The 25,985-nt window shown below is 41.2% G+C and overlaps 1 protein-coding gene across 4 annotated transcripts in view; it reads right to left on the bottom strand.

The window, feature by feature from the left end:
* Positions 1-25,985, bottom strand: part of LOC117494372 (kazrin-like) — a 135,097-nt gene that overhangs the window by 10,358 nt on the left and 98,754 nt on the right. For 3 of the 4 annotated variants that reach the window (XM_034145250.1, XM_034145249.1, XM_034145251.1), the window contains one exon: positions 8,451-8,642. In XM_034145250.1, coding sequence (XP_034001141.1) covers positions 8,451-8,642 — 192 coding nt within the window. Of the gene's footprint in view, positions 1-8,450; positions 8,643-22,252; positions 22,521-25,985 lie in introns of those variants that run through there. The other variant, XM_034145252.1, reaches the window with a different exon arrangement.

Raw genomic sequence — 25,985 nt, 5'->3', positions numbered from 1 at the left:
AACGGAGCCGTCTCGTGGAGCTTGACACAATCCGGTGTATATTGCGTGTGGGCGGAAGGTTTTTTGCGTTTGCGTTACTCCGATGCGTTTTGCCGTATGCGTTCCCTTGGAGCCGGGGCCTTAAAAGGTATCATTCATTCATCTTACTCCAAGTAAGGGAGCAAATAAGTGTGCTTCTCCAAATGTTCACAAAACTCTCCTCTTGAATAAATACATGTATAGATTCATATAAATAGATGGCGGAAGATGGTGAGATTTGTGTGAGTGTTTATTGTGTCAGTCTGCTTCCTATACTGCAGGAGGAGATGTGTTGCTACCTGCTGTGAAAACATGTCACCAAAGGAACCTCTTTTTTAAGTGACGTAAATAAAAGCTAACAAGATCCGCTGCTGTTTGGGACAAAGCAAGAAACAAACAATTTCCTGTTACCTTTCACGCATACAGGGGGTCGTGTTAGACTAGAAGGATTGACTTTTGGTTTTCACTTACATGAATATAATACATGTTATGAGGAAGAATACTCTGTTGGTAATTCTGGGGATAATCAAGTGTCAAATGTTATTCAGCAGAAAAATACTTCCTGATATCTCTTGATTGTAGAAAACTAAATCAAACTCAGCCAACGAGGTGGCTGCGGTTCATAGCCATCTCTGTGGAACGCTTTTCACATCCCACTCACTGCTTCTCTCTTGTTAAATAGGAACCCTTATTATCTGGTGTGCCCTATCTATTATGCTGCAAATATAACAAGATCACAGCCCTGATTCGAGCTGAATAACATTTCCTGACTTTCCTTTTCCAACTCGCTCCAATAATCAAGTTTTCACTTCAGTCACTTACTAAAGAATATGGGTAAATAAAGGGTTGGCACACAATTCCCTTTCTTTTAGGGAAATGTAAGTCCACCTTGTGCGTATGCCATCTTTATATATTTCAATACATTACATATTGTGTGATAGTAATCCAAGTTCAGGTGGCTTGCATCAACAAACCGGATAGAAAAGATAGACCACTTATCAACACCCACTGAGAAAATGATGTTCTTCACATTAATGAATGAAACCACTTCACACTGACCCTACTCCATATAACTTCAGTCCTAAAGAGAAGGGACAGGCTTTTAGTCGGCTCTTAACATAATTATTTGGGGGAGAGAACAAAAGAGACATCGGCTCAATGGAGGGAGTCCATTGTTCACGGTTTGGGATTTTAAATCTGCCAGCAGAATAATGAAGTGGGAGCCTCAGAGCTGTGCAGTGCTCATCTCCTCTTCTTTCTCCGTAAAAACACACTCTGTTTGAGGTTGATATGTGCATTGGTGCTATGTAACAGTCCGTACTGTATGCAGGTCGTGTTACTGCTGCATCCCACTCCTTTGCAGTCATGGTGATATTCAAACACGTTAATTCATGTTTCATCACGATCCTACAAACCAGCGATGACATTTGACCCTTGTTATTAGTGTATGCACAACCTAGAAGCTAGCCATTAAAAAGACATCAAACGCTGCCTACTAATGGGTGATTTAAGTGTGTGTATGTGAGTGTGAATTAGTGGGTACACAAGCTATTAAGGCAGCAGATCTGACACACTTGGGAATCATGGGGAGAATCACACTTTGATCCCATACCAGGACCTCATTACTCACCTCTCTGTCTTCACTGCATCCAAAACAACATTGACTGGCACTGTAATCTTTAGAGAGACTATTATTATTATGTCTTTATTGAACAAGGAACGTGTATAAAAGACATTCAAGATGCTATATGCCAGATTATAGATTAAAGCTAATTTCCATCGGCAGTCCTTGGGCAGGTACACACATATCGGACACCTAAAACATGTCTTAGTGTCCATCACAGTCACAGCTCAGGTTCAGTTGTTATGTCACAAAAAGAGGGTCAGCTGATAGAACAACACTGGCACAGTATCTCTTGTAAATAACCAGGGGGTGTCTGTCATACAAATCCATCCATTTTTGAAAGAATGAAGTGCAAATTGAATAAAAAAAAACCCTCGTCACTTGCTATTAAAATGTTGTAATGGATTAAGGAATCAGTTTAGAATGATTTATTTCCAGTTTTAGAAAATTACATTTCTTATAAAATTTCTTAATTTGTTAGAAAAAACATCATTAAAATGTTTGCAATTACTTGAATGTAATCAGGTTAAGGAGCCTGATGAGATTTGAGTGTGTGTGTGTGTGTTGCTGTTAAACGGCGAGTGAAGGAAGAGGCTGTGTAGTCAAAGACAGAGTAGCTTTGTGAGTACGGTGTAGCGTGAAATGACTCTAAACACAGCAGGCAGACTGTGCTTTGATGATACATAGCTGTTTCATTTAAGCTTTGGATTGACTGCATGTCCCTCGATGATAGCAGTTAGCCAAAGAGGAAATAGCTAATTAAAAACAACATCCAGGGCCAGCTATACGTACCAATAATTCATTGGACTCAACTTGAATGAAAAACTCCAAATAGGAGTTGAGTTTAAACACCTTACTTCATCAGCCAATTGTTGTCAAAATAGGTTTATATCCTCCATGTTCCTTCACTTTAGGCTATGGATATTGTCATGATAATTTCAGTCTTCTCTCCCTATGGGCACCCAATCCAACCCAAGAGCTTCTGCTTGGTTGCACATGGGCATCATAACAAAACCTGCAATTGAGAGAGGTTGGCAATTACCCACGTTACAATTATAGTGCTCACCATCTAATGTCTGGCATACAGTGGGAGTGAGTTCAGGCCTTAACATCGAAACGGTGTGGGCATCCCACCAAACAAAGGCAGAGACACAAGAAGATACAGCGAGGGAGAAAATTAAAGAGTGAAAAATATTCCACTCTTTATTCACCTCTTTGAATTTACAGGCACAACAAAATCTGAAATTTAAACATAAACCATCCACACCACGGTAAGAATGGCTTCTGAGAACCATTCCAAAAGTAAACAGGTATTATCTAAAGAGGCAGAGAGTAAATAGAGGGGATGATACATATAATCCACTCTACTTTTTCATGGCTCCAGCCTTATGCTTTTTCATCCAAAGCAGAAAATAAATAAATAAAAACTACACAAAGCTTCACAAAAACTGTTGGTATCACTTCAATAACAACCCCCAGGGCACTTAAGTTCTCCACACATCACTCTCATTCTTCGAGAAAAACACTCCACAAGAGCATCTGGTGGGAGGCTCACAATATGCCGGCCTTGTAAATACTGAGGGAATCAAACAGCGTTGACATCTCGCCTCTAATCAATTGGCAGCATGTGTAAAGCGCTGTAGGTAATGAAGTATTCTCTAGAGCATTTGGCTGGGTTTTTCGACACTTGAAAACCAAAACTATTTACAACTTTTCTTCGTCTATGTTAACGCTTCAAACACAAGATGTTATCAGAGTGATGCAGTAAACAAAACCTGAGCTAGGACCTGTGAACAAACTCAGAAGCCAATCCTTTGTTATTTACTGCCAAATATAGTGATTTTATATCGTAAGGAGATCAAAACTCTACCCATAAAACGAGATGGATTCGGTATCAAATGTTTCCCATCCTCAACAGAAACCGTGTCTTAAAGAACATTGGAAGGAAAGCGACTATTTTGAAAGAGACAAACAAAACCAATTCAATCTGCAAACAGCGAAGTGTCATACTGTAAATGTACCAAGTCATACTGGGATTCAACTTTTCTTTCAATCTCTCTCTCATTATTAGCACCACTGCTTCCATCAGTCAACACCATGAATGCCTTTGAGGAAGGAATGAAAGTGTTTGCTGTCATTCCTCTTTGCACGGTCACTGCGCCTCTCTGTTTGGTATGAGGGCAGACTTTTCGCCCTGTCCTTGAGTGTGGTCGTTCAAAATAGTTACAAACACTCCTGCGTTTAGCCGTGGCTGGATGAGAATGACCTTTAGCAGCTGTTTCACAGGGACAGACGTCAAGAGTTCTACACTCGAAACATGCTGAAAACTGTGTTAAACATCTACTCTAAAATAGCCCTAAGATTTTTTATCATGGTACTAACATCCTGTACAATTAAGAAAAGGGATTACTAGCCAGTTTATTGTTCTGCTTCCAGAATTAAATGTCCTTGATTCCTGATGATTTTTGCTTTTCATAAAACATTTTACCATTGCCTGATTTTCTCTTCATCATCTCTCATGGCTGGCATGAAAAGAGTGTAAATACTCCTCTCTGGACTTCACCTACCTAATATCACTCAATAAATACATGTACCATACATGACGTTTGCTGTAGCTATGTTTGTATGACAAAATAAAGAACCTTGAAGGATACTCAAAATGACCACAAAGAAATACAAAACACCTACAGAGAGCAAAAATACTCTAAGATCATCAACATAATATTATACACAATATGCTGTCAGTCTGCAGTACTGAAGCCAGCAAGAGTCCGCAACACAGAGCATGAATGTGTTTGGTGGAAGAAGCGGGAAAACACAAACAAGAAAACGTGATGACAGATGTGATTCCACTCTCAGCTCACAGTAACTGTAAATATTGTTGTGGACAAAGCCAAAATTCCCTGGATGCTAACCACCAAATGCAATCAAAGCGCAAAAGAACTAGCTAAAACTGTTTCTGGCTTTTCGTAGGTGTCTTAAAAAACAGTATCCTTGATCGAGCCACAGTGTCAGTGAATGAGGATCGAGCGACAACCGTGGACTAACAAAAGAGCTTAGAACTATTGCTTTTACGGGCCTGGTCATGTGGAAAATAACAATATAAAGTATAAATAATTCAGAAATCTTACTGTTTCAGCACTGAATGCAAATATTTCAGCAGGTCACTTTAAGGCCAACATCTTCTCATGTATATAAAATAGCTTTAAGAGCAAGAAAAGAAACAGGAAAACCTACAGAGCTTTAATCTGCCTCTCTGAAGCAATTCCAACAAAACTTCAATATGTCAACAGCAAATTTCCCCCCCCCCCCCCCCCCCCCCCCCCCCCCCCCACACACATCTTAATTGCAGAAGAGATCCATCCTGCTTATCGTTTCTGGCCCTCTAAGCCCACCGAAGTCTTTCAGTATAGAGCTTTCATTAGCCGCTGATATCTGTCAGTCCTGCTGGGCTCTGCAGGACTCTTCATTACCGAGCCGGAGACACAATCGACTGCATGAGGCTCTCTGTTTAGACAACCAAAAACAGATAAGTATTTATTTGATGTGTTGCTCTATTCTACTCCGCCCCCGTCCGTTTTGTTTTTATTCAATTCTTCAAAAAAGCGTGGGCTGCACGTGTCAAGTGAAATGTCGCAGCAACAAAATCCCCTGACAGCATGTCGTGTGTTCGTCTGTGAGCGAACGCGGGTTTTGTGCTCTGCCTCGTTCCATTGGCCATTTTTCTTTGAAAAGAGAGATTCACTGCCACGCTGATGACATCTGTGCTTGATGCCCTGCAACACACAGTGCAGTGCACAACTTGTTCATTACTTTACCCTGTGCCAGCCTGTATTCCCATTTTGCATACAGTCATGCATAAAAGATGAACAGAAATACTTTGTTTATTAGTTGTTTACAGCGTGAAACATTGTTAATTCATCACGAGAATGCTCTGTTTTTGCTAATGAAACTTTTCTGTAACCTGTAATGAACCAGTATTCGAACAAATCTTTCATAGCAACACATTCTCTTCTTTAAGGAAACTGTTAATACAAATGTAGAATAAAGCATCCATATTTCACACCTTATTCTTAAAAAACGCACAGGTGTTGTACTTGAGAAAGGCAGCATGTGAAAACAAAAGTAATTCACAGAGCTGTTTTAAATCATTTTCAAGTTCAAGTGAGCTCTCAAGTCTTTAAAGGTCCCATGTCATGGCCATTTCTACTGATCATAATTCCATTGTTGAGGTCTACTAGAATAGATTTATATTGTGCAATTTTCCAAAATCACATTGGTTTCTCATACAGCATCTCTGTATAGTATGTGTATTCACTCTCTGTCCTAAACGGCTTGTTGGAGCTCCTGCCCCCCCCCCCCCCCCCCAGTGTGCTCTGATCGGTCAGCTCGCCCACTCTGTTCTGATGAGTCCACCACCGTTACAGCGGAACATCAGTGATTATGTGTTACAATGGCGTTTGTTAGCAACCAGAAAATGACACCAGTAATGACAAACAGATGAGAATGCTGACGGACAGTGTGAGCTGGGTTCATTTCCTGCTTGCTGCGTGGGATCTGCGAGACAGCGAGACATCGCGAATGGACGCGGGAAGGGGGGGGGTGCTGAGGGGGCTGCAGCACCCACATCTGCGAGGCTCCACTAGCACCCGCACCCCCAAACGTGGTGCACCTACAGTGTAAGCGTGCCACAGTTTCGCCGCTGCAAGGCTCCACTAGCACCACCCCCCCCCCTCAGCGCGTCACAGTTTCGCCGCTGAGAGAGTGTGTGTGTGTGTGTGTGAGAGGAGCTCCACGGATTGGTCCAATGGGTCCATTTGGGTATGGTCACGTCACTGTACCCAGGAAGAAAAAGAGAAATCTCCAACGAGGCGTTCTGGTGCAGCATAGACAGGTCTTTTCTGTGTTACAGTTTTACTCGCTACAGGGTGTACTTTGAGGGTTTGTGACTCTGCAGACCGTTTACATGCAGAAAAACCTTCATAACACACAAGGGGACGGGTAATAACCGGAAAAGCATGACATGGGACCTTTAAGTCTATAAAAAACCTTTGTCTTTAAAATCCTCGAACAGTTTTTTTCCCAAAGTAATTGAGACTTTTTTTATTCAATGTACTGATTCAATAATGACATATTCAAGGTGTGCTGCAATGCCATATTAATGTCCTGAACATTTCCTATTGCTCAATCATTTACCAGATCATAACATGAGCCTTGAATATTTGTCTTTTAAATCAAATCTCTAGACAGAGTAATACAGCATTGAAGTCCAAGTCTTTTTAATTGTGAAATCTAAATAAAGTCTTTGTGTGCAGTGTACAGCTCTATAATTCTATAAAAAAAGAAAGAAATAATGAGGGATAAAACATTGAGCAGAAAGGTTTCAGTGCAGCTCATACAGACATGTTAACATTTAGATGTTTTAATCACATGTTCAGTCATCTTTAAAGCCAGCGTACAGTGCTGAGCTGCATGTATGTGCGACATCAAAGTGGTCGGGCAGAGTGGAGTGAACACAGCAGCGTGATGTGCCTGCAGGGTGAAGCAGCTTGTTTTAAAAAGTCGAAGAGTGCATGTCCTCTCTCAGCCAAAGAAAGCACACCATCTCTCAAGCGGCACACATGCTAATGGACCATAATGCAGCTAATGGGCAGCATTAACAATACTCTTATAGACACTCATGTTAACATTATGGTAACAAATGCATGGGTTTCAAGCGCGATGGAGCAAAACTCAGACAGTGGAAAAAACCCTGAAGCAGCTGGGAGCAGAATGATGACAAAATGGATTCGGCCGATTGCTGCAACATCACTCTGCTTTGCATGCTTCCAATTTTCACAATTTCACCCAAAAGGGCACACCCACCCACACTACTACTTTAGCTGTGTTCATCAAATTAGGGCTTTTTAAATGTACACAATGTTCAAATGCTCAGTAGGCGGATATCAATTGTTCTTTCTCATTGTGAACTGAAGCAAAAACCCGATTGTTTTGCTGTTGTATAACTCCTTTGTGTGTAGGTGTACTGAACTTCCTTATGTGTGTTTATTTATAAGCTTTTTTGCACGTTACTTGAAAATAATGATGTTTGATTCTGTTTTAAGGTGCCATTTTGACATGTGGGACAACGGAGCTCATTTAACTATTTCTCTTTCTTTGTTGTTTGATATGAAATGCCTCTGACAAATAAAATAAACTCAGCCTCTACCAGTTTGGATAACTTTTCTTGTAAGGAAATGGCTTCCAGATGTGGGGAATAATCAAAGGGTACGTTTATTCTGCTTGTTATGGTTGAAAGGAATATTTAGGAAAAAAAGGGCGAAAAGGGAACATACTCTCTCCAGTACAGCTTAGCTCTGAGTGTTCGTGATGCTTGCTAATGTAAACATGATACATGCTAATGTAAACAAAGACCATATTACTTCCAAAACACGTCGCACATTGTTTCCGATAGTGACGTTTCTGATAGTGCCGTGGGTGTAAAGCCAGTCCACATTTCCGATATTACGTCATAACCGACGCAAATCTGGATCGGCTCTGTTGTACCCCCGTTTTTAGAGATTTGGGTATGTAGGAAAAGAGAGAGGGTTTTGTTTTCTGACACTTTGTGAGTTCCCTGACACACCGGGGACACATATTTATGTATAAAAGACATCAAAAAGTGCATTTTGCATGATAGGAGACCTTTAAATTAAACTGATTATGTTATTATCTTGGCCTTCTATGTCTTGCAGCATCATTGTCCATATGACAGTAATGATGTTTATGTTTACAGTAACACACACAGTTTCTCGTACACGGTCCCTACCTTGCAGAGCCTCCTTGGCCCGGTCCAGCTCCTGCTCCTTCTGGGCCAGCTGCACGCGGAGCTCGGTGGCGGAGAGCACGTCGGCGGAGCAGCTCCCCTGGGTCTCCTCCAGGTCCTTACTCAACATGTCCTTCATCTGCCGCAGCAGGTGCACCTCCTCCTGGAGCTGGGCCACCTCCTCGCGCAGCAGGACTACAACACACACACAGAAACAAAATGGAGCTTGAGCAAAAATCAAAACACTGCCCAAGATATTCTGATTAAAAGCAAGTGTGGCTTTTTGATTTGATTCTGACAGGCTTAACAGTTTTTAAGCCCAGCAAATGTAACTCCAGTAGCTAGGGAAAGGTCATATGAATACTAAAATTCAATCTCAGAGGTGTGTTTCCTTTTGAAAAGCCATGCCACTGCGGAGATGGTTATGCGTGAAATGTAAAATCGATTTAACATCACCATAGGAGGTCATGGTTTTTATTTGAAATTGAAATAACTGCAGTGCCAAATTACTCTGGGTAATAAGCATCAAAGGGGTGGGTGGGGTCCAAGAGATGAGAAGAGACAAGCCATTGATGTTATAATGAAATGTATCTATGCTGATGCCTGTTGAACCTGTTAGAGGGAATTATGAGAAAAGGAGAGAAGTGTGACCTTTAAATATTTAGTGCTGTTAAAGAAGCAACAATAAGATGAAAACAGCAGCAAAGAGAAACAGTTGTTTAATCATAATTTGACTCACTGGAAGTCCAGCGAGGACTTCCAGCGAGGACAGCCACAGCAGACAAATGTGCCATATTAAAGGGGCCCTATTTTGCTTTTTGAGGTTTTTCTTTTACCTGTAGTGTGTTATGTTTCTGTGCATGTAAATGGTCTGTAAGGGTTCAAATCCACAGTGTGTCCCCCCCCCCCCCACCTGAAACACCTCAATTGTAATCCTCTGTTTACTTCCACAACATAAGGACATCATTATGTAACACTCCCACTTGTATTGGCTAGCTAGCGCTCAAACACATTGTAAGTGTGTTGAAGCGTGCTTGAAAGGCGGGACATCTCTAAGCAGTTGACCAATCACAACAGAGCCGGCCAGCTAACCAATCAGAGCAGACTGGGCTCTGGTTTCAGACAGAAGGTGAAAAGAGGTGCTGCAGCACAGGCAGTATGAGAAAAATAAAGAGCTTATTGAACATTTAAGCATGTAAACATGTCACAGTAGAGGCTCCAAATACAAATATGAACATGAACATTAGCAGAATAGGGCAACAATGTCTCTTTTTTTTTTAAATGTGCTTGTCTTGGTGGGGCATACAGAGAGTAATTTATATAAGGATAAGTACAATCCTTCTGCACTATTTCATGGATCCTCAGGGCAGAGTGTTGGGGGGGTGGAGAGAGGAAACCTGCTCAGCCCCATCTCGTATGGCTCCACTATCAAGTGCCTCGCATAAATCACACTTCATACTCACATAGCCAGCACCATATGACTGTCTGCAAAAATAAAATCAATCATAGATGAATGGGAGAACTGAGAAAAGGAGACTGAATATGCGAAAAATACTCAGATATTTAAGCCTCCTTTGTAAAGTTGTGTTATTTTATATCTCAAAGAGGACAGTAAACTAAGAATATCTTTGTATAAATTGCAACTATTTCTTCTTACGTAGGTACACCAGGCCATCTTTTTGCTACAGTTTATCCTTTAGTGTCACAAAACTGGAGGAGTTCTACTATTTTGCCCAGACAAATTGCAGATAGAGAATACCTTACAATGCAATGCTCTCCATGACAACAACACTACTAACAAGGACTTCAAATATTTTACCTGAAATGAACATTATGAGCTTCACAAAGACAGTATTTTCTGTGAACTCCCTGAATGTGTCACCGGTGACACATTTATTGTTGACTGTCACCTTTGTGAATGGCGCATTCATCTTTGATCCTGTGGCCCGGCCATGACACTAACAGTTCATTCTCCACTCCTCTTACAGCAGATGTGCTCCTCTCCAATCTTCCCCTCCAGCACCCACAGATGTGATGGATAAGTTACATCAGGACAGCAGAGGCGGTTCAACACCAAACTGTGACAACAAACTATAACGGAGGTTATGTGGTGTATTTAGCCTTGCTCTGATGCATTTTTAGCACCACATGGATTACTTTAGCTCGCACCTTTGCTCCCCTGAAACTAAAACAAACCATTTCACTAGTTGTGCGACCTGCTTCCCAGGGCTCTGGAGTCCTTTAATTTGTATTCACTGACTGAATGTAAGTGGTTGAGAATAAGAGCTGCCCGCTAAAAAAAAAAAGGGGTTATTAGGACAAGGGTCGAGAGAAAAACGTTGGCGGGTGGAGTGTCATTACACAGAAATATACCTAATGGAGCTGATAATAGAACCACATTTTACGGAGCAGCTCAAGCAGAAACAGCCTTATTGGCAACGCAAAGAGCTGGCCCCTGCTGTACAGTTCATTGGTGTTTAAAAATCCTATAACAGACACAGACTCCATTTGATTACTTAGTCATTAAGTTTGTATGTATTGATTGTGCATAGTAGCACTGCAGGGAGTCATACATAAATGACAAGGATCCGTTTCCTCTTTTATAGACAACCCCTTAATACTGTTGAACAAAAATGGTTTGTATGACACACACTCCCTTATAGAATCAAGCAGCTTCTTTGGTGGCTGCATATGTTTGAAGAATTGTCACCAGTACAAATCTTCGGATGTAAAAAATAGAGATATTGATTTGAAACCTCCCGCAGTAAGTTCTATTATTATTATCTATTATCTAATTATCTCAACTTCCCCATCATAATATATTAGCCAGCTGTGAGTTTGATCAATGTAAGAGGATAGATAATGAACAGAAAATAATTACATAAAAATTGATTTCCGGATGTTCATGGATAACATAAGGGGTGAAAGATATAACAATTATCACCCCTTCTTGAAGACTCAACAGTAAGCAGGCACAAAGTACGGCTAAGTATGGGGTAGATTTAGATTGTTTGCCCTAAAAGGGATACTAACACTGAATAAGACTACCTCTGTGGTATAAAATGAAAACCTTTTGCCGGTTAAATTTGTACACTTAACCGGCAAAAGGGCCCTCACCAGCTATGATAGGAAATGCAAGATGTCCTGTCTCAGTAGTTATTAGCAGAGTGTGTGAGGTGGAAACAGATATGTTATTGTCTTTTCCAGCTTTGAGCAGGTGAGCACTGTGCTGGAGCTCTCTAGATAAGACAGTCAGAGGGTGGGGGGGATGGTGGGTGTGAGGTAGAGGGGAGCCAGACAGCCACCTATTTTTCAATGTCCGCATCTCCTGAAGGTTGGCGAGAAGCATGCGCTATAAGCTCTGCATTACAAATGACAGTCAGAGTGGGAGCTTCCTGATAAGAGTAATCTCCCCCTCTCTCCCCTCCGGACTCCGTGCAGCTCATTCCCATGGAGGGTCCCTGCCAACGTTTGTGGGACGCTCACAAATCAGCACTTTTATGAACATGCAAATAATTGAATTATCTTTTGTTCATTTTTGTGTTTTTACATTTCCTTTGTTTTTTTGTTTTAATATCGTGTAAATTAACTCTTGAAAAGTGTAATAATTGTATTAAATACTGTGCACTTTTTAAAACAGCAGCAATCATGTGTTCATAATGTATTTCATACGCACACTGATGGTGTCAGACTGCCTGCATGGGGTTAAACTTGAGGTTTAGCATCTTGCTTAAGGACACTTGACATGCAGAGTCAGGAATCAAACCGTCAACATTGAGATTAAACGACGACCCGCTATTCCTCCTAAACCACAGCCAGCTCTAGTTGATTGAAATGTAAAAAAGAATGTTACCCTGGAAGGAAAATAATATGAATCGTTTTTTGTATTTGTTATTCATCAAATCATTTCACCACAGAACCCACATTTAAATGTTACACGCCTCAACCAAGGCTGCTGTTTTAGCTGCACTCCTGCTCAACTGTCAGCAAAAAACCTTCTGGCTTTAATTATTTCTCTTCCCAAACAGAAAAAAGAAAAGACAAATTCAAAAAAGAGACGTTTCTGTCAAGTGTGTAAGGCTGTGAGCACACAGTGAGTTTGTGTTTGAGTTTGCAGTGTGTGCTAGTGACTGTGTTGCCATCACTACCTCGGTACTCGTAGGGATGAGAGGATGTTTCAGGGTCGGATGTTTGCTGACTCTCTGCTGTTAGCTCGGCCTTCAGCACCACCTGTTCCCCCAGCATATTCTCTGCTCCTGACTGACAGCTACCTCACAAAGTATATAGTATATAGTTGAATATTTAAAGGTTATATATACAGTATTTAGGGAATTGATGTAGAAACGATTTGCTGTTTACAGATTTAGTGGAGTAGGCGTTCTGAGTAGAGGATGAAGTGATGCAACCTGATGTTCTCTGTGCTTTGTTTACAGTCTGACCACAAGTGGATGCTTGTGCATGTGAGTCCTATTAGTGGCTAGCTAATCCTCTCCTCTTTAGCGCTGATAATGCCGTCCTGATTGGTGGGGTTGTCGCAGAAATGTTAAACTCACCCTCTGGTTCCTCTTTATGTTGAGGCTATTTTTTCTCCATCATTACTGTTGCTGTTGTCTGCACTGTCTGCGCAGTTAGCAACACTAGCCATCACCATGTTGAAATGCAAACATTTTTGCAAAAGGTTGATCATATATCCATCTAGCAGTTATTTGGCAATACTATCATTCATTTGGAGTTATTTCTGAGCATCTAACATCTGCAGGGCAAATATTCACTCTCTTTGAGCTCTGTATGTCTCTATACTAACTCCAGAGGGAAATCCTTTGCTCTACAGCTGTTTAGCAGCTAGCCTCTAACTGTGTCATTTGGTGCCGAGCAGGAAGTGTGTAATGGATGTTAGAGAATGTCCCCTCAAAACAGTTACCAAACGACAGCATAAGTACATTAAGTAAAAACATCAACTAACAGTAAAAGTTACTAAGGCATTAGCTAAAACCCAATAGAAAGCTAAACTGTGAAGCCAAGGGTACTGCAGATTCAAGTGAAGTGTCCTTGCTACATGCTAAATGAAGCTATTCACAATTGTATTAATAACATACACAAGATAAAGAAACAATAGATACAGAGAATAAAAACACTCTTAAATGTGTTGTACTGCAACTTTCACTTCAATAAAACTAGTGTCACAATACACTCAATACCCAGAAGTACACAACATTTTGAGTGGGGAGTCTCTTACGGGCTTAATGTGTTTCTCCGACAGAAGTCTTACGCCACAGGAATGAACCAGGGCTAATGACAACTGATCCTCTTCTCTGACTTGATTGTGGAAGAAATATGTGCATTCATTGACCCTCCCTCCATCTGCCTCCATTCCGTTCCAATTCCATAAACAGGAATTGAAGTCATTATGATTCATCGAAACAGTAAATAAAATCCCCATCCCCGGCCACCGATGTAAATGTCTGCTTACATTTGCATAATAGCCTCCATGCATCAGCTGACATGCAGTTGGTGCCAGTAAAGTATGAATCTGATCAGTGTCATTTCCTATTTGTATGATTTGGGCAAAATGGCTGAAACTGTCTTCCTAAATTATCCCGCAGCCTTTGAGTAACAGCTTTGGTAGTCATAAAATGTTTCCAAAATATCAGCACTTCTCTGGTGACATAAAATCTGTCGTCTCCTGGATTTAATGGTGCTAAAAATAAATGAAACATTTGAGCTGAAAAAATGCCTCTTTTTCAAAAAATACAAAGACTTCTTCCTGCTGCGTGTGAACAATTTTAGATCCTAAAACATCCATATTTGTCGAATAATCAGCTTTTTCTCGATCTACAAAGAATGTGCACACATTGTAATGAGTAAATCTCATTCCATAGTGACACATTATAGCCTCTCTCTGTCTTCATGTCCCTCTCAGTGGCTCCCACAAACTCTCTCGACTTTACTGTTCTTTCCTTTTCCAGTTCCTCCTCTTCCTCTGCTACAAAAAACAGCAGGATTTAGAACAAAAAGTTGCAAGAGGTCCAGCAATCTGTCAGAGTGTCCACTGGCCACGAGGCAGCTGAAATTGGACTAGGCTGGAATGGGATTGGAGGTTGAAAATGGATAGGGAATGACAGTAAGTGTCTAGAGGGGGGACATTTTTAGATTGGTTCTCCCCTCTTCAGAGTGAGTTGGAGGGAAAAACGGGGTGGGGTTAAATGTGTGCCTGTTACTGGAGACAAAATCAATTAAGAGTCCTATTGTTCCCACAGAATTCTTGTTCAGCTTGCAGAGTGAGATATACAGCACAGACCCAAACTGACAGTAAGAGAGCAGGTGATGGCTGATATAATGGGTGATACTATATAGCTGGTGCACACATATGCAGTCTTTACAGCAGGCACACTAACTTTAAAATGCATTATAACTTGGTGATTAAGACACATTATGTGTTTGTCCTGCTTCAATTACAGCAATAAAATATCCTATCTGACAAAAGAGACAGCATACCAAGTCCAGCTACAATGCTGCATAATAGAAAATAAATATAGTGGTAATCAAAAATACATCTTCATGAAGAACGTTATATTTATACTATAAATAAAACGTTCTTCATGAAGATGTATTTTTGAAGTAATTGGAAGAACATATTATGCTTTTGTCCCTTTTCCCTTTCCTGTACTGTGTTGGTTTTTGTGCATCTAAATGGTCTGCAAAAGCCAAATTGGCAAAGTTCATGCCAGATGGAGTTTCTCTCCCACATACTCGCCTTGGTTGAACTCCTTTGTTTTCTTCCAAAGCGTTAATTGGCAAGTGCTCCAATACATTATGCGTGATAGGCTAAGGGCGGGACATCTCTTAGTGGTTGACCAATCACAACAGAGCTGGCCAACTGACCAATCAGAGACTAGGCTCTGGTTTCAGACAGAGGGCGAAAAGAGGTGCTGCAGCACAGGCAGTATGAGAAAAATAAAGCACTTTTTTTTTACATTAAAGCATGGAAACATGTCACAGTAAGGGCACAGAAGGGGCTCTGCTTTAGGTGCTGTTTACACGGGAACGAAACGGGTTGTATCCGCTACTTTTCTCTTTCGTATAGCCCGTTCGTTCACACGAGGCCATAACGGAACCGCGGAAACGGAACCCTAAAACGATAACGGGTCCCAAGGTGGGTAGATCGCGGACGGAACGCTCTGGGGGGCCAAACGGCTCCGTGTGTACGTCCTATACGATCATTTTCCTGATAACGATGAAGCCACAGCCCCACCTCTCCCCACCTCTGCTGCTCACTGCTGTAGCATGGTCAGTAGCTACTGTCAGTAGCTACTGACCATGCTACAGATGTTAGTGCAAAATCTACAGCTCCTCTACCACAACCATCAGCAACAAGTGGACAGGGAGAACTACATGAACTACATGTTGCTAAATCCACCCCGGAGAATAAACAGAAGGGCAACCAGGCAACCATGGCAACCATGCTCGGGGGTCTTCTTCGCTGCTTTTGGTGTATTTTGTGACGGAAGTACAGCGCCACTTACAGGCCCGGCATATGTACTACAGCGTCTCCAGCGGGTCAAGGACAAAATCGTAGTACAGTAAGCTCTAGGGATGAGAAAAAGGTCACCTATTTACGAGTGCTCTTTTACAGTGATGAGAATAAAGACCTGCAATCATGTTATAATCTGTTTTCACTCCCTATATGCAGATGCTAATCTAAGAGACATCTTGAGCCGGGGTCTTTAGGTTTAGTCTTCTCTTCCTGTTGGCTCTCTACAGTCTGTGTGACAGAGCAAAGAGCCACAGAGCCAGCACTTTACCAGCTACGCTCCTATAAAATCCATGAGAAGCAGCGGTGTTATTCAGTAGGAAACTACATGCAAGAGAGCCTCCAGGCTAATGCACCCTCTCTGCCACAGTTCCATTTCCCATAATGATTATATCCCAGGAAGCACATACATTCTCTAGTTTTATTTCAAAATCTACAATGTTAGAACATTGACACAGGGGGGTATTGAACATTCTGTGCACTCAATGGTGTTATAGATGCTTTCACAGAATTACATTATATTTAAAGAGCTTCAACTCTTAAACTGATGAATTATTCAATTTAGCAGAATTGCTGAGAATGTTAAGAAAGTTTCATTCAGGCGAAACATTCTCCCCTGCACATAATGAATGCATGATGGGGTCCTGATTAATGTTTGCCCTTTGCAGACATGTATGCAAACAGCAGCCATTAACTGACCTTTCATTCCTAGGGGAATGTGTTTGTGTCCTCAGGACAAAGAAACTCACTGGACAAACTGCATTACAAATGATAGAAACTTTCCCACTTTGCCTGTTACTTGCACTGTCTGGAGATTTGCCCTTATTAAAGTACCATAACAATGATTTAGAAAGGATGATAACTAACAATTTTTGCAAAAAATCTCTTTGAATTTTTTGCCCAAGTCATTTAGCATTTAATTTGCATTACCACACAACCAAAAAAGATGAACAAGGCTGGCTAACTGTATTTCATTTGATAACAAAGCAAAATTGAAGGATTTGCAGATTCATTTGTATATCCTACAGAAATGAATGGAAACCAAGAGTTGCCTGAATTGTTGTCCTGCTCAAAAAATGAATTTGAAAATGGTCAGCATTCATCGATCAACATGAACAGTTTTTAACATGCAAAAACACCGATTTTGTTCCCTAAATGTAGTTGCAACTAACTGTCTGTGATTTGAGCTATTTAATATGATTCTAGCGCTTAGTCTTTCATCTCTATGGAGATGCAGGAGTCATTAATACAGTTCAGGTTGTGGATCTGTCTCCGTCTCCCTCACACGTACACACACATCTTTATGGAACATTGATAGCAAATTCATCAGTGGCTCATGACGGCAGTAACGCCTAAGCTCTGACTGATGAATGCAGCCTGCAGTGTCTGCTCTGTCTGGAAGTGCTTGGCTCTGGATTAGCTAGTCAATTCTCATGAGCAGAACAATATCCCTGCGTCGCCCGAGGAGATGACAGGGTCACGCCTGATGAGAACGGAAAAAAAGGAAAAAAAAACACATCTTGCCTTGGGGCACTCAATCACAGAAATCAGGTTCTAATATGCTGTATTAGCGGAGACAGTGATGAAGAGATATTGGAAACCGGGATAACACATACGGGGATGGATTGCCTTTTATTGACGAGCACACCAGTGTTAAGGCAAGCCTCATTCCCCATGGTCTTTAGCTTCGTTTAAACTCATTATTGCCTTGAAGGTGGAAGATTATAAAGAGGAAGATACTATCAACTCTGAATCTACGACTGAAGCTTTAAGTATTTCAGCGCATTGAATGGATTTATAGGCTTTCAAATGTAAATGTATTCAATTAACAATCATATAAAACAGAGTAAAGCTGTAACCTCGAAACAGCAAAGATGGTTTTCTTGGCTTGATGCTTTCTCTGTACAAACTACAACCTTAATTCTACAGAAATCGAGGTTGTCAATGTTTATTCAAATCAAAAGGCATTTAAATGACCATGTCACTCTCTCCCTTCGAGTCAGCCAGTGTCGATCAAGAAGCCGCTGCTTCAACATCACAGAATCTGACATCCACATGCTGGCAAGCCTATTTCATGCTCCAGGTCCTTGGAGTAATGGGGGCTGAACTTGAGTGAGAGAGGGGTTAGAACAGAAGTCGTCACTGAGCAAAGAACTGATCAGAGAGAAAGATAGGCAGTAATCTCCGCCGCATTCCACTACAATCTGCCTCTGATGGCCTAAAAACCCCTCTCGTGTGACTGTGGATAGCATCAGCAACTGGCCAGAACTTGCACGGCTTTTCTCAGAACGACACAAACATGCCAACAGAGCTCAAATATACACTGTATATATACAGTATTGTATTACTACAAATTTGCAATTTCTTACTTTAAGTTTTTTGGTATTGTGGACTGAACATGACACTAACAAGCATTTTTAATTGTGGTGTCCGTTTACAAAATGACATATGTAGCCATCTCTTATTTTCACAGTCTGTACTTGCTCTGAATTGACAGTAATCTGTAAAAGAAATGCCGTTTTTTTTCTCTGGCGTAAAAACCACAAACAGTGAGATTAGTGTCGTTCTTAAACTGCAGATGGACAGATATACCTGGATGACTTTTCAGATTTCTTGGTCATGGAGATTAGCAGCAACGTTTCTATGGAACTGAAAGAGGCGCCGTTCGGGTCAAGAGGGGCTGAAGGGAAGATAAGATAGCTGGTGGATGCAAAGACGGAAGAGACTTCAAATGAGTCCAAATGGTAGCTTTTCCACAGAAGGCAACTCTCCTCCTTTGTGATGTTCTAATTAGCTCCATGCAATTTATCATCCTCCAGTATTTTGTATCAGTAGGCATTCAGGTGGCAAATAAATGCTGCGTGAAAAAACTCCCACAGCCAGTTTCGAAGATATTGTTATTGAATTGTTATTGCAGAAAATGCAGGATTTGCCAATACTGTTGGATAGCTAATTATTTATAATGCTCTTTGAGTGGTTGTCCTAATGAATTGGGGGCTTTGCTACTGTTCTTCCTTCAGATAGCATCTACAGTTTGAGGAGCTTACACCAAACATGAGGAGAATGTTAATTGGCTGCATCGGGCCAGGCAATAATTGCTGCTGGTTACGCTCGATGAGCTGCACTGGTAAGAGCATGTCATTCATTCAGCCATGATGAAACAGCATCTATGTGAACACCCGAGCTGTCAACATTTAGCTTGTTTTTTTTACATCTATTTCCACTGGCTTTAGTTCCATTTTATTGTTATGCATTGTTAACACTGCACACTTATGTTTACCTCATATTCCCTGGGTGTTGCTGTTAAGCATATTGCAAACTATTAAATTGTTATTTTCAGAGAACAGTCTTGCTGTGCATGAGTGGGAGTGAGGTGGATAACGAAGCAACCATTTCTGATGCAACTGACCAATTATTACAATGTACTAATTATTAAGTGAGACAGGTATCTATGGGTGTTTGGATGGGTGTCCATGCTTGTGGACAAAGCATCTGTGTATGCATGTGAATCAGTTTCTGTGCATATAGTTGAGAAATGACCTTTGGGGCTGAAGGCTAACAGGGCTGTTATTTATAGTATTGGCCACATGGGAGGGCAGACACCATGTCACCATGTATAATTCATCACACTGTAGATGAGTTCCCACACACACAGAGTCTGCGTACCTGTATGAGGTGGCTCTTACCGCTGTGACTAAACCTTACATGAATCATCCACACAAACACGTCAACAAACACGTTCTGTGGCCAAAAAAATGAATTCAACCACCTGGAAAAGTCAAGCCAAGGTGACAATTATGTTTTGGCAGAAAGAACATAGGTGCCAAAACAATTCTGGTGGCCTCAATAAGATCTTGTAGCTGAGAGGTGTAGCTAATGGTTGTGGAGTTACATTTGTTTGCAGTTTTGGAAATGAGCAGGGACTTTGCTGACAGCTTCATTTAATAAGGCTGCAAGACTGAAAAGACTGTCACTGCAAATGTGAGTTACCTTTTGAGTGACTGAGAGGAAGTTCTGTCATCCGTCCAAGTGCATTTGATGAGCTGAGGAGTAATGGACAGTGTCTGAAAAAAGTGTTGGATGAATCTGATTGGTGATACCTTCAAATGAAGCAGCCAAGGTAATCAGAGTTTCACGAGTAAATGTGATTAGAGGCTGAGGTGTTCAAACAGAGAGAGATGGAACGTCATAAAGGTTCCAATTAGTTCTTCCTTATCAAAATACGAAATGACTCCATGCTCTCGGAAAATATTTGCCAATCTGACCAAGCTCGCCTCATGATTATTACAGTTGCTTAACCATTTTTCCTGACTTGATTGTCACGGGCAGCTGATTATCTTTAACTCGTTCCAAATTGTCTTCCGCAACGGGAAGGAAACTAGCTAGCACCTGAGGGAGCCGCTCGCAGCATTCACCTGCGGCAATGTCAGCGGAAGAAGGCAATTACACAGCCAGGAGCAAACCTTCACAATTATGTTGTCAAACTGAGCCTGCTGGAAACACACACAGTCAAACACACACGTGCGTCCATGTGTTGATTGACAGGCATGCACACATGGACAAGAATGCCAATGAATTGCAGGTTGACACGTAGAGCCCTGACCTGATCCTGAGAGAGTGTCAGCCCAGTAACAGGCTGTCCGCTGCAAACTAACCACAGCTTCTGTTTTACAGCCGGTTCACAGAAGGTGTTAATCCACAGTGTTAAACCCTTCCTGACATCAAATCACTCATCTTGGCGTGCTGCTTTCTCCCTGAGTGACAGCCGTGAGACATAAAAAAGCAACTTATTGTGAAATTATTTGATGTGTCGTCGCTGGACTTGCAGGACCCAACAGAGCGGGGGAATTTATGTGACGTTTTGCACATTGAAGTTAAAAACCGGAACATTTCTCCGTTATTCAGCTTCGCAAACGTTATTCAGCTTCGAAGACATCAGCTGCAGGTGTGATTATACTGTACATAATCTGCTGCTATGGTTACAAGCAATAATGGCTGCATGACTAATGTTTTACAATGTTCGGTTTGCAAAGACAGACCGCACATTACCCTGAAGCGGTAATCACAGAGGCTGTCACAGAGATGTGAGTAACCGAGCACGATTGCAAATACATAACCACACCTGGGATAGTGAGGGTTCTGCAAAGACAGCCCGCCATAGCCTGCAGGTGTTTGTTTTGCTTTAAAAGCTCCAATTGTGTCACAACCACACCTCGGAGTTAAGCCTGAAGGACTTATAGGTGCTTGAAAACATATAACAGTTTGACCAGTTTTACGCCGCATTTCTGGGTTGATAGTACTGTACATGGAATTTCCACAAAACGTAACATGCACATAGGCAGAGTATGTATCTGTCTTATTTGAACTTTTACCTCTGTGTTTGAGTTACTTTTATCCTAAGGTTGAAGAGCAGGTGAAGTACCAGTATGTAGATAAAATACAGGTATTTGGAAGCAAAACAGCAGCGCAGTTCTCACAATGGCAAGTCTTCTCAGCTGTTGTAATCTAACGCTTTGCAGATAAAGAAGTCTGAAACCAGACTGGCTGACAAAGCAGAAAAAAAATCTCTGTGAATGAAGAACATGCATTCAGGCTAAAAGCTGCAGCCAACAACCCCAATAGAAACACAACACAATGCCTTCTTTACATGACCATAAAAACAGTGTTGTTTGGAGACAAACGTAGCCAAACAACACCCCGCAATCTGGGATTTAGTCATTGAAAGGTAGCAAAACTCGATAGAAATCTACTCAGAAAAAATTCGAGACTGATCTGTGACACCTCTGAACCGAAACGGCCCAGAAAAATCTGAGTCATGACTATATTTTTGAATATTTTCGTTTTGTAGGTCAAAGGTCAGATCCCTACATTAACATTTAATTTCAACAGCTCTACCAGTTCAATCTCTGCATGTCAGTTGGGGAAAGAGACTTTGTTTAAACTAACGTGAAAGAAAAGTGACTGCAGAAAGATCTGTTAATGGTGGAGTCTCCTCTCAGCAGCTACTCTGAGGTCAGTGCAGGTCAAAGTCTGCCAACGGCTCTGCACCTCAGCAGAGACTGTGATCCACTACGAGACGTTACTCTGCCAACACGTGTACATGACGCTCTACAAGCTAAAAGCAAACATTCCTCCCCTCCATGGCCCCAAAAGAAACTGAATGAGCCACCTTCGCATTTTTCATTTCACAGTTTGAGAGTGAAGGGCTGAAACTCGCATCATACGACCGTCTAATAGCCTTAAGCAGCTGCACTTGTCTTTCCCAATCACTCACCAGACTTTCCCTGCTCCCCGTCTGACTTCATCCCCTCCTCCGAGGGGGGTTCTCCAGAGGATTCCAGGATCTGTCAGGTGTGTGCCAGAGACTTTCAGGACAGAAAGACAAACTCCAAAAATGATCCTCTCTCTTCACAAGCGGATCTAGCTCAAAGAACGTCCATTATTTCTATTTCACCCACTAAAATAAAGCTAAGTTGACACCAGGAAATACATCCAGGAGCTACCGTTTTACTCTGAGTGTACCTGTTCGAGGAGACTTCCACAGCTTCAGTGATACAGTACACCCGGCCCCTCCCCCTCTACTCAAATGGTTTACTAGGTATGGAGGAGGAGCTCTGCAGGGCTGTCACTATGTTTTCCCACATTACTCAAACACACACATGCACTGACGAGGGGAGGAGCACAGCCTAGGTGTGTGTGCTTGCAGGCAGGTGAGGGTTGATGTGTGTCAGCTCAGCAACAGGTCTGCCAGCTGTTGACTCGCCTGAGGGTCTCAGTAACCTAATACCTTTAAATCACTATCAAAATGATCACTGCAGCAGGAAACACTTGCCAAAGAAAAACACTGTGATGTTTGAGCTTGTTTTTTTGACATTGATGTTTTTGTTTGTAAGGCCTCCCCATACATTTTTTTATTAAATGAATAAACCGCAGTAAAGGAGGCATAAAGTAAGCCTAAGCCAAAAGATAACAGGTGGATTTAACTACAACTAAGGGATACAGGATATTGTCATCATTCTGTGGATTAAAATACAGCTCCTTTTGAAATTGTAATAAACTGGATATTGTGTAAAAGATATCTTTTAAATCCCTCTTAATTTGACTTTTTAATTAGATCTTTTTCATTTCTCTGGTCAGCATGTTAAGTTAGTAAAACACTTTTACTACTGTGGCAGATACGGGTTTTCTTTTTTTTCATGCAATCTCTTTGTGGCCCCCCCCCCCCCCCCCTGCAGGGACAAGTAGTTTGAGGCACGCATGAGAATGAGGGACTGATGATGTGCGAGTAGCCATACAGAAGAACCCCTGATTTCAAACAAACCTGATAAGCCTATGCATTAATTAAGCTTTATGAATCTGCCTCCAAGGACAAAGATAAAACCTTGTAAAATATGTTAAAAAAGGCAGTCAGAGCATAAATGTTATCCAAAGTAAAGGGCACATGTAAAACTGGTCATAAAACAGTCAAAACAGCATTATAAAGACTCATGAAACACTGATTGAATTGTACCTTGAAGTCATTTCTATTTCACATTTGTAATGATTAGGAATACGGCAGCGTTCTCTGTTGAGCCTGTGTGACAACCTGTATATTATTTAGTGGGAATGCTGATACAGCATTCCCACTACTTGTTCTTCTACGGACGAAATTCTTTATTCTTATTCCGCCGGGTTATTTTGTCCGTCTTCTGCTCCCACATTCCAGATCGCAGAAATCACAATGGACACGGTCCGATCGTCCCCCAATCATCACCTGTATATCACCTCTCCATGCCTCAACAGCTCTACGTCAAATCTGACATCTCACCATATGCCGTTTCCATGGAAACGCATCCCTCGCCATAAAACACGATGTTGTTGTAACGCCTATGAAAAAAGTCAAAACACCACCAGACTTCAGATAATGGTTAATGGTCCAGCCCTCAACATGTCTATGTGCCAATAGTGAGTTTTCCTCAAAAGCTGTCGCAATAAAACACGATATTGCTATAACTCCTATGAAAATGTTCAAAAAGCGCTCAAACTTCACATGTGTGCTAACAGTCCAGCCGTGAAGACATCTACGGGACAGTTTTGAGATTTGCCATGAAACACGGTTTTCTCATAACTTTAGTGAAAATGCTCCAAACGGCCCAAAACTTCACAGGTTTGGTAACGATGCAGCCATCAACACATCTAAGCGTATTATGGGGTGTCATCAAATGCCGTTGCCATGGCGACAGATCATTCGCCATCAAGTTAGTTCAAAAGATTGCAGTTCAAATATTCTGCTGCTTTTCCAAGCCTTTTTACTTTCTTTTCTTCTCTTATCACACATTCAAGCCCCCAGTGTTCATGTATCATTTCAATCTAAATTCTTCACTTTCTTCTTACACATTACATTTCAGCATAGCAATTCATCATCAGCTTTTCAGCGTAAAGCATTCCCACTAGCAATTTCTTCAGGAATTGCATTCTCTAGTTATAAATAATTCCCATTTAATCAGGTGATTAAGTCCCATTCAGATGGAACAATGCATTGCATAAAACAATTATTTCCACCTTACACTTCCATATGTGAAATCTTCTATATATTTACATTCAATATGTGGGCAACACTGCCATTGTTCTGCTGCTAAATTAAATGGAGTCCACCACCTGGAGGTCTGTGCTGAGTCCTAATTCTCTCAAGCTCCATTAATCAAGGAGGCCACTTAATACGCAACCTTACACAAATATTCCTTTAGAACCTGCCTTTTCGAACAGCGTTGTAAAAAAATGCAGGTTGTGAATGTACATGTAACTTTGTATCTATTAATTAATCAAAAAATAATTAACTACCGAACTATGCTTAATTACATGGCTCATTGGGGCCTCCATAACTCCCCACTGACCAGAGAGGCATGTTCTAGGCTCATGATGGCAAAACACAAAACGTTGTACATGAATATTAGGTTAATTTCTTCAACATACCGGAGCTTTATTGTTTTATATCTCGCTGAGGTTGGTATTAATAGTCAATGTACACAAATGAACTCACATCACCAAAGTGTCTATTAATAGCCATGCCATATACTGTACCTTGATTCTCTGCAGAGTTGTTAATAATATCATACCATTCCTCGATATGAGACGATAAAGCACCTCCTCGGGTCTCAATGGTAAATTGACTGTACTTATAAAGTGCTTTATCAGGTATTTTCGACCCCTAAAAGCGCTTTTACATACTAAAAGCCATTCATTGATGCAGAGCAGTACCACTTGCTCTAGGGAAGCTAACATTCACACACATTAATACAGCGTTGGCCATCGGGAGAAACTCCCGGGCTGGGATCGAACCCACAACCTTCTGGTTGAAAGATGACCGCACTCCCTCACAGCCACAGTCTATAGTGTACATGCACAGTCAGAAAATGGCATACTGCTCACTCAAAGTGGTGTTTGTGTATATATGATACACAGCAGATTAAAAGCTAAAGGTACAAGATGATTGTAAGGCTTTGTGTTGTGATCATATATGAATACAGTATATGGTGATTGTTCTTTATGATAACACCTCAATAAAAGGATGCTCAGCAGATAGCAGGAGAGATTTGCAGAGTACATTTTTACAACACAATGGGAATCCAGTCATTGATTTTAGCTGGACCTTATTTTCCTCTTACAGTCAAAAGGCAGTTTCATGAAATTGTTACAAACGCCTTATAATGCTATTGAAGAGAAAGGCTGCAGGTATTATATTGGCCAAAAAGAACATATTGTGCTTCTGCCTATAGTTTCCAATGGTATAAGGTTAAGATGACTCAGCTATTCCCCGTTCTGGAGAAAATATACTCAGGAGGAGAGGAAGGACTATCAGAGAAATAATATAATCTTGCCATTCATCATGTAAAGATGTGGGTTGTAAAGTTATTTCAAGAAATATGCTGGTCAAATAGTCTGCTGGAGTGCATGAGAAATGATTTCAAGGGAGTTCCCTAAATGCTTGAATCTCGGAAGAAAGTTATTTTATGCCTTCGAGTTTTACC

The sequence above is a fragment of the Trematomus bernacchii genome, unplaced genomic scaffold (assembly GCF_902827165.1).
Source record: "Trematomus bernacchii unplaced genomic scaffold, fTreBer1.1, whole genome shotgun sequence".
Classification (NCBI taxonomy): domain Eukaryota; kingdom Metazoa; phylum Chordata; class Actinopteri; order Perciformes; family Nototheniidae; genus Trematomus; species Trematomus bernacchii.
Note: the sequence above shows the minus strand (reverse complement) of the source record. Positions and strands in the feature narration are given on the sequence as shown.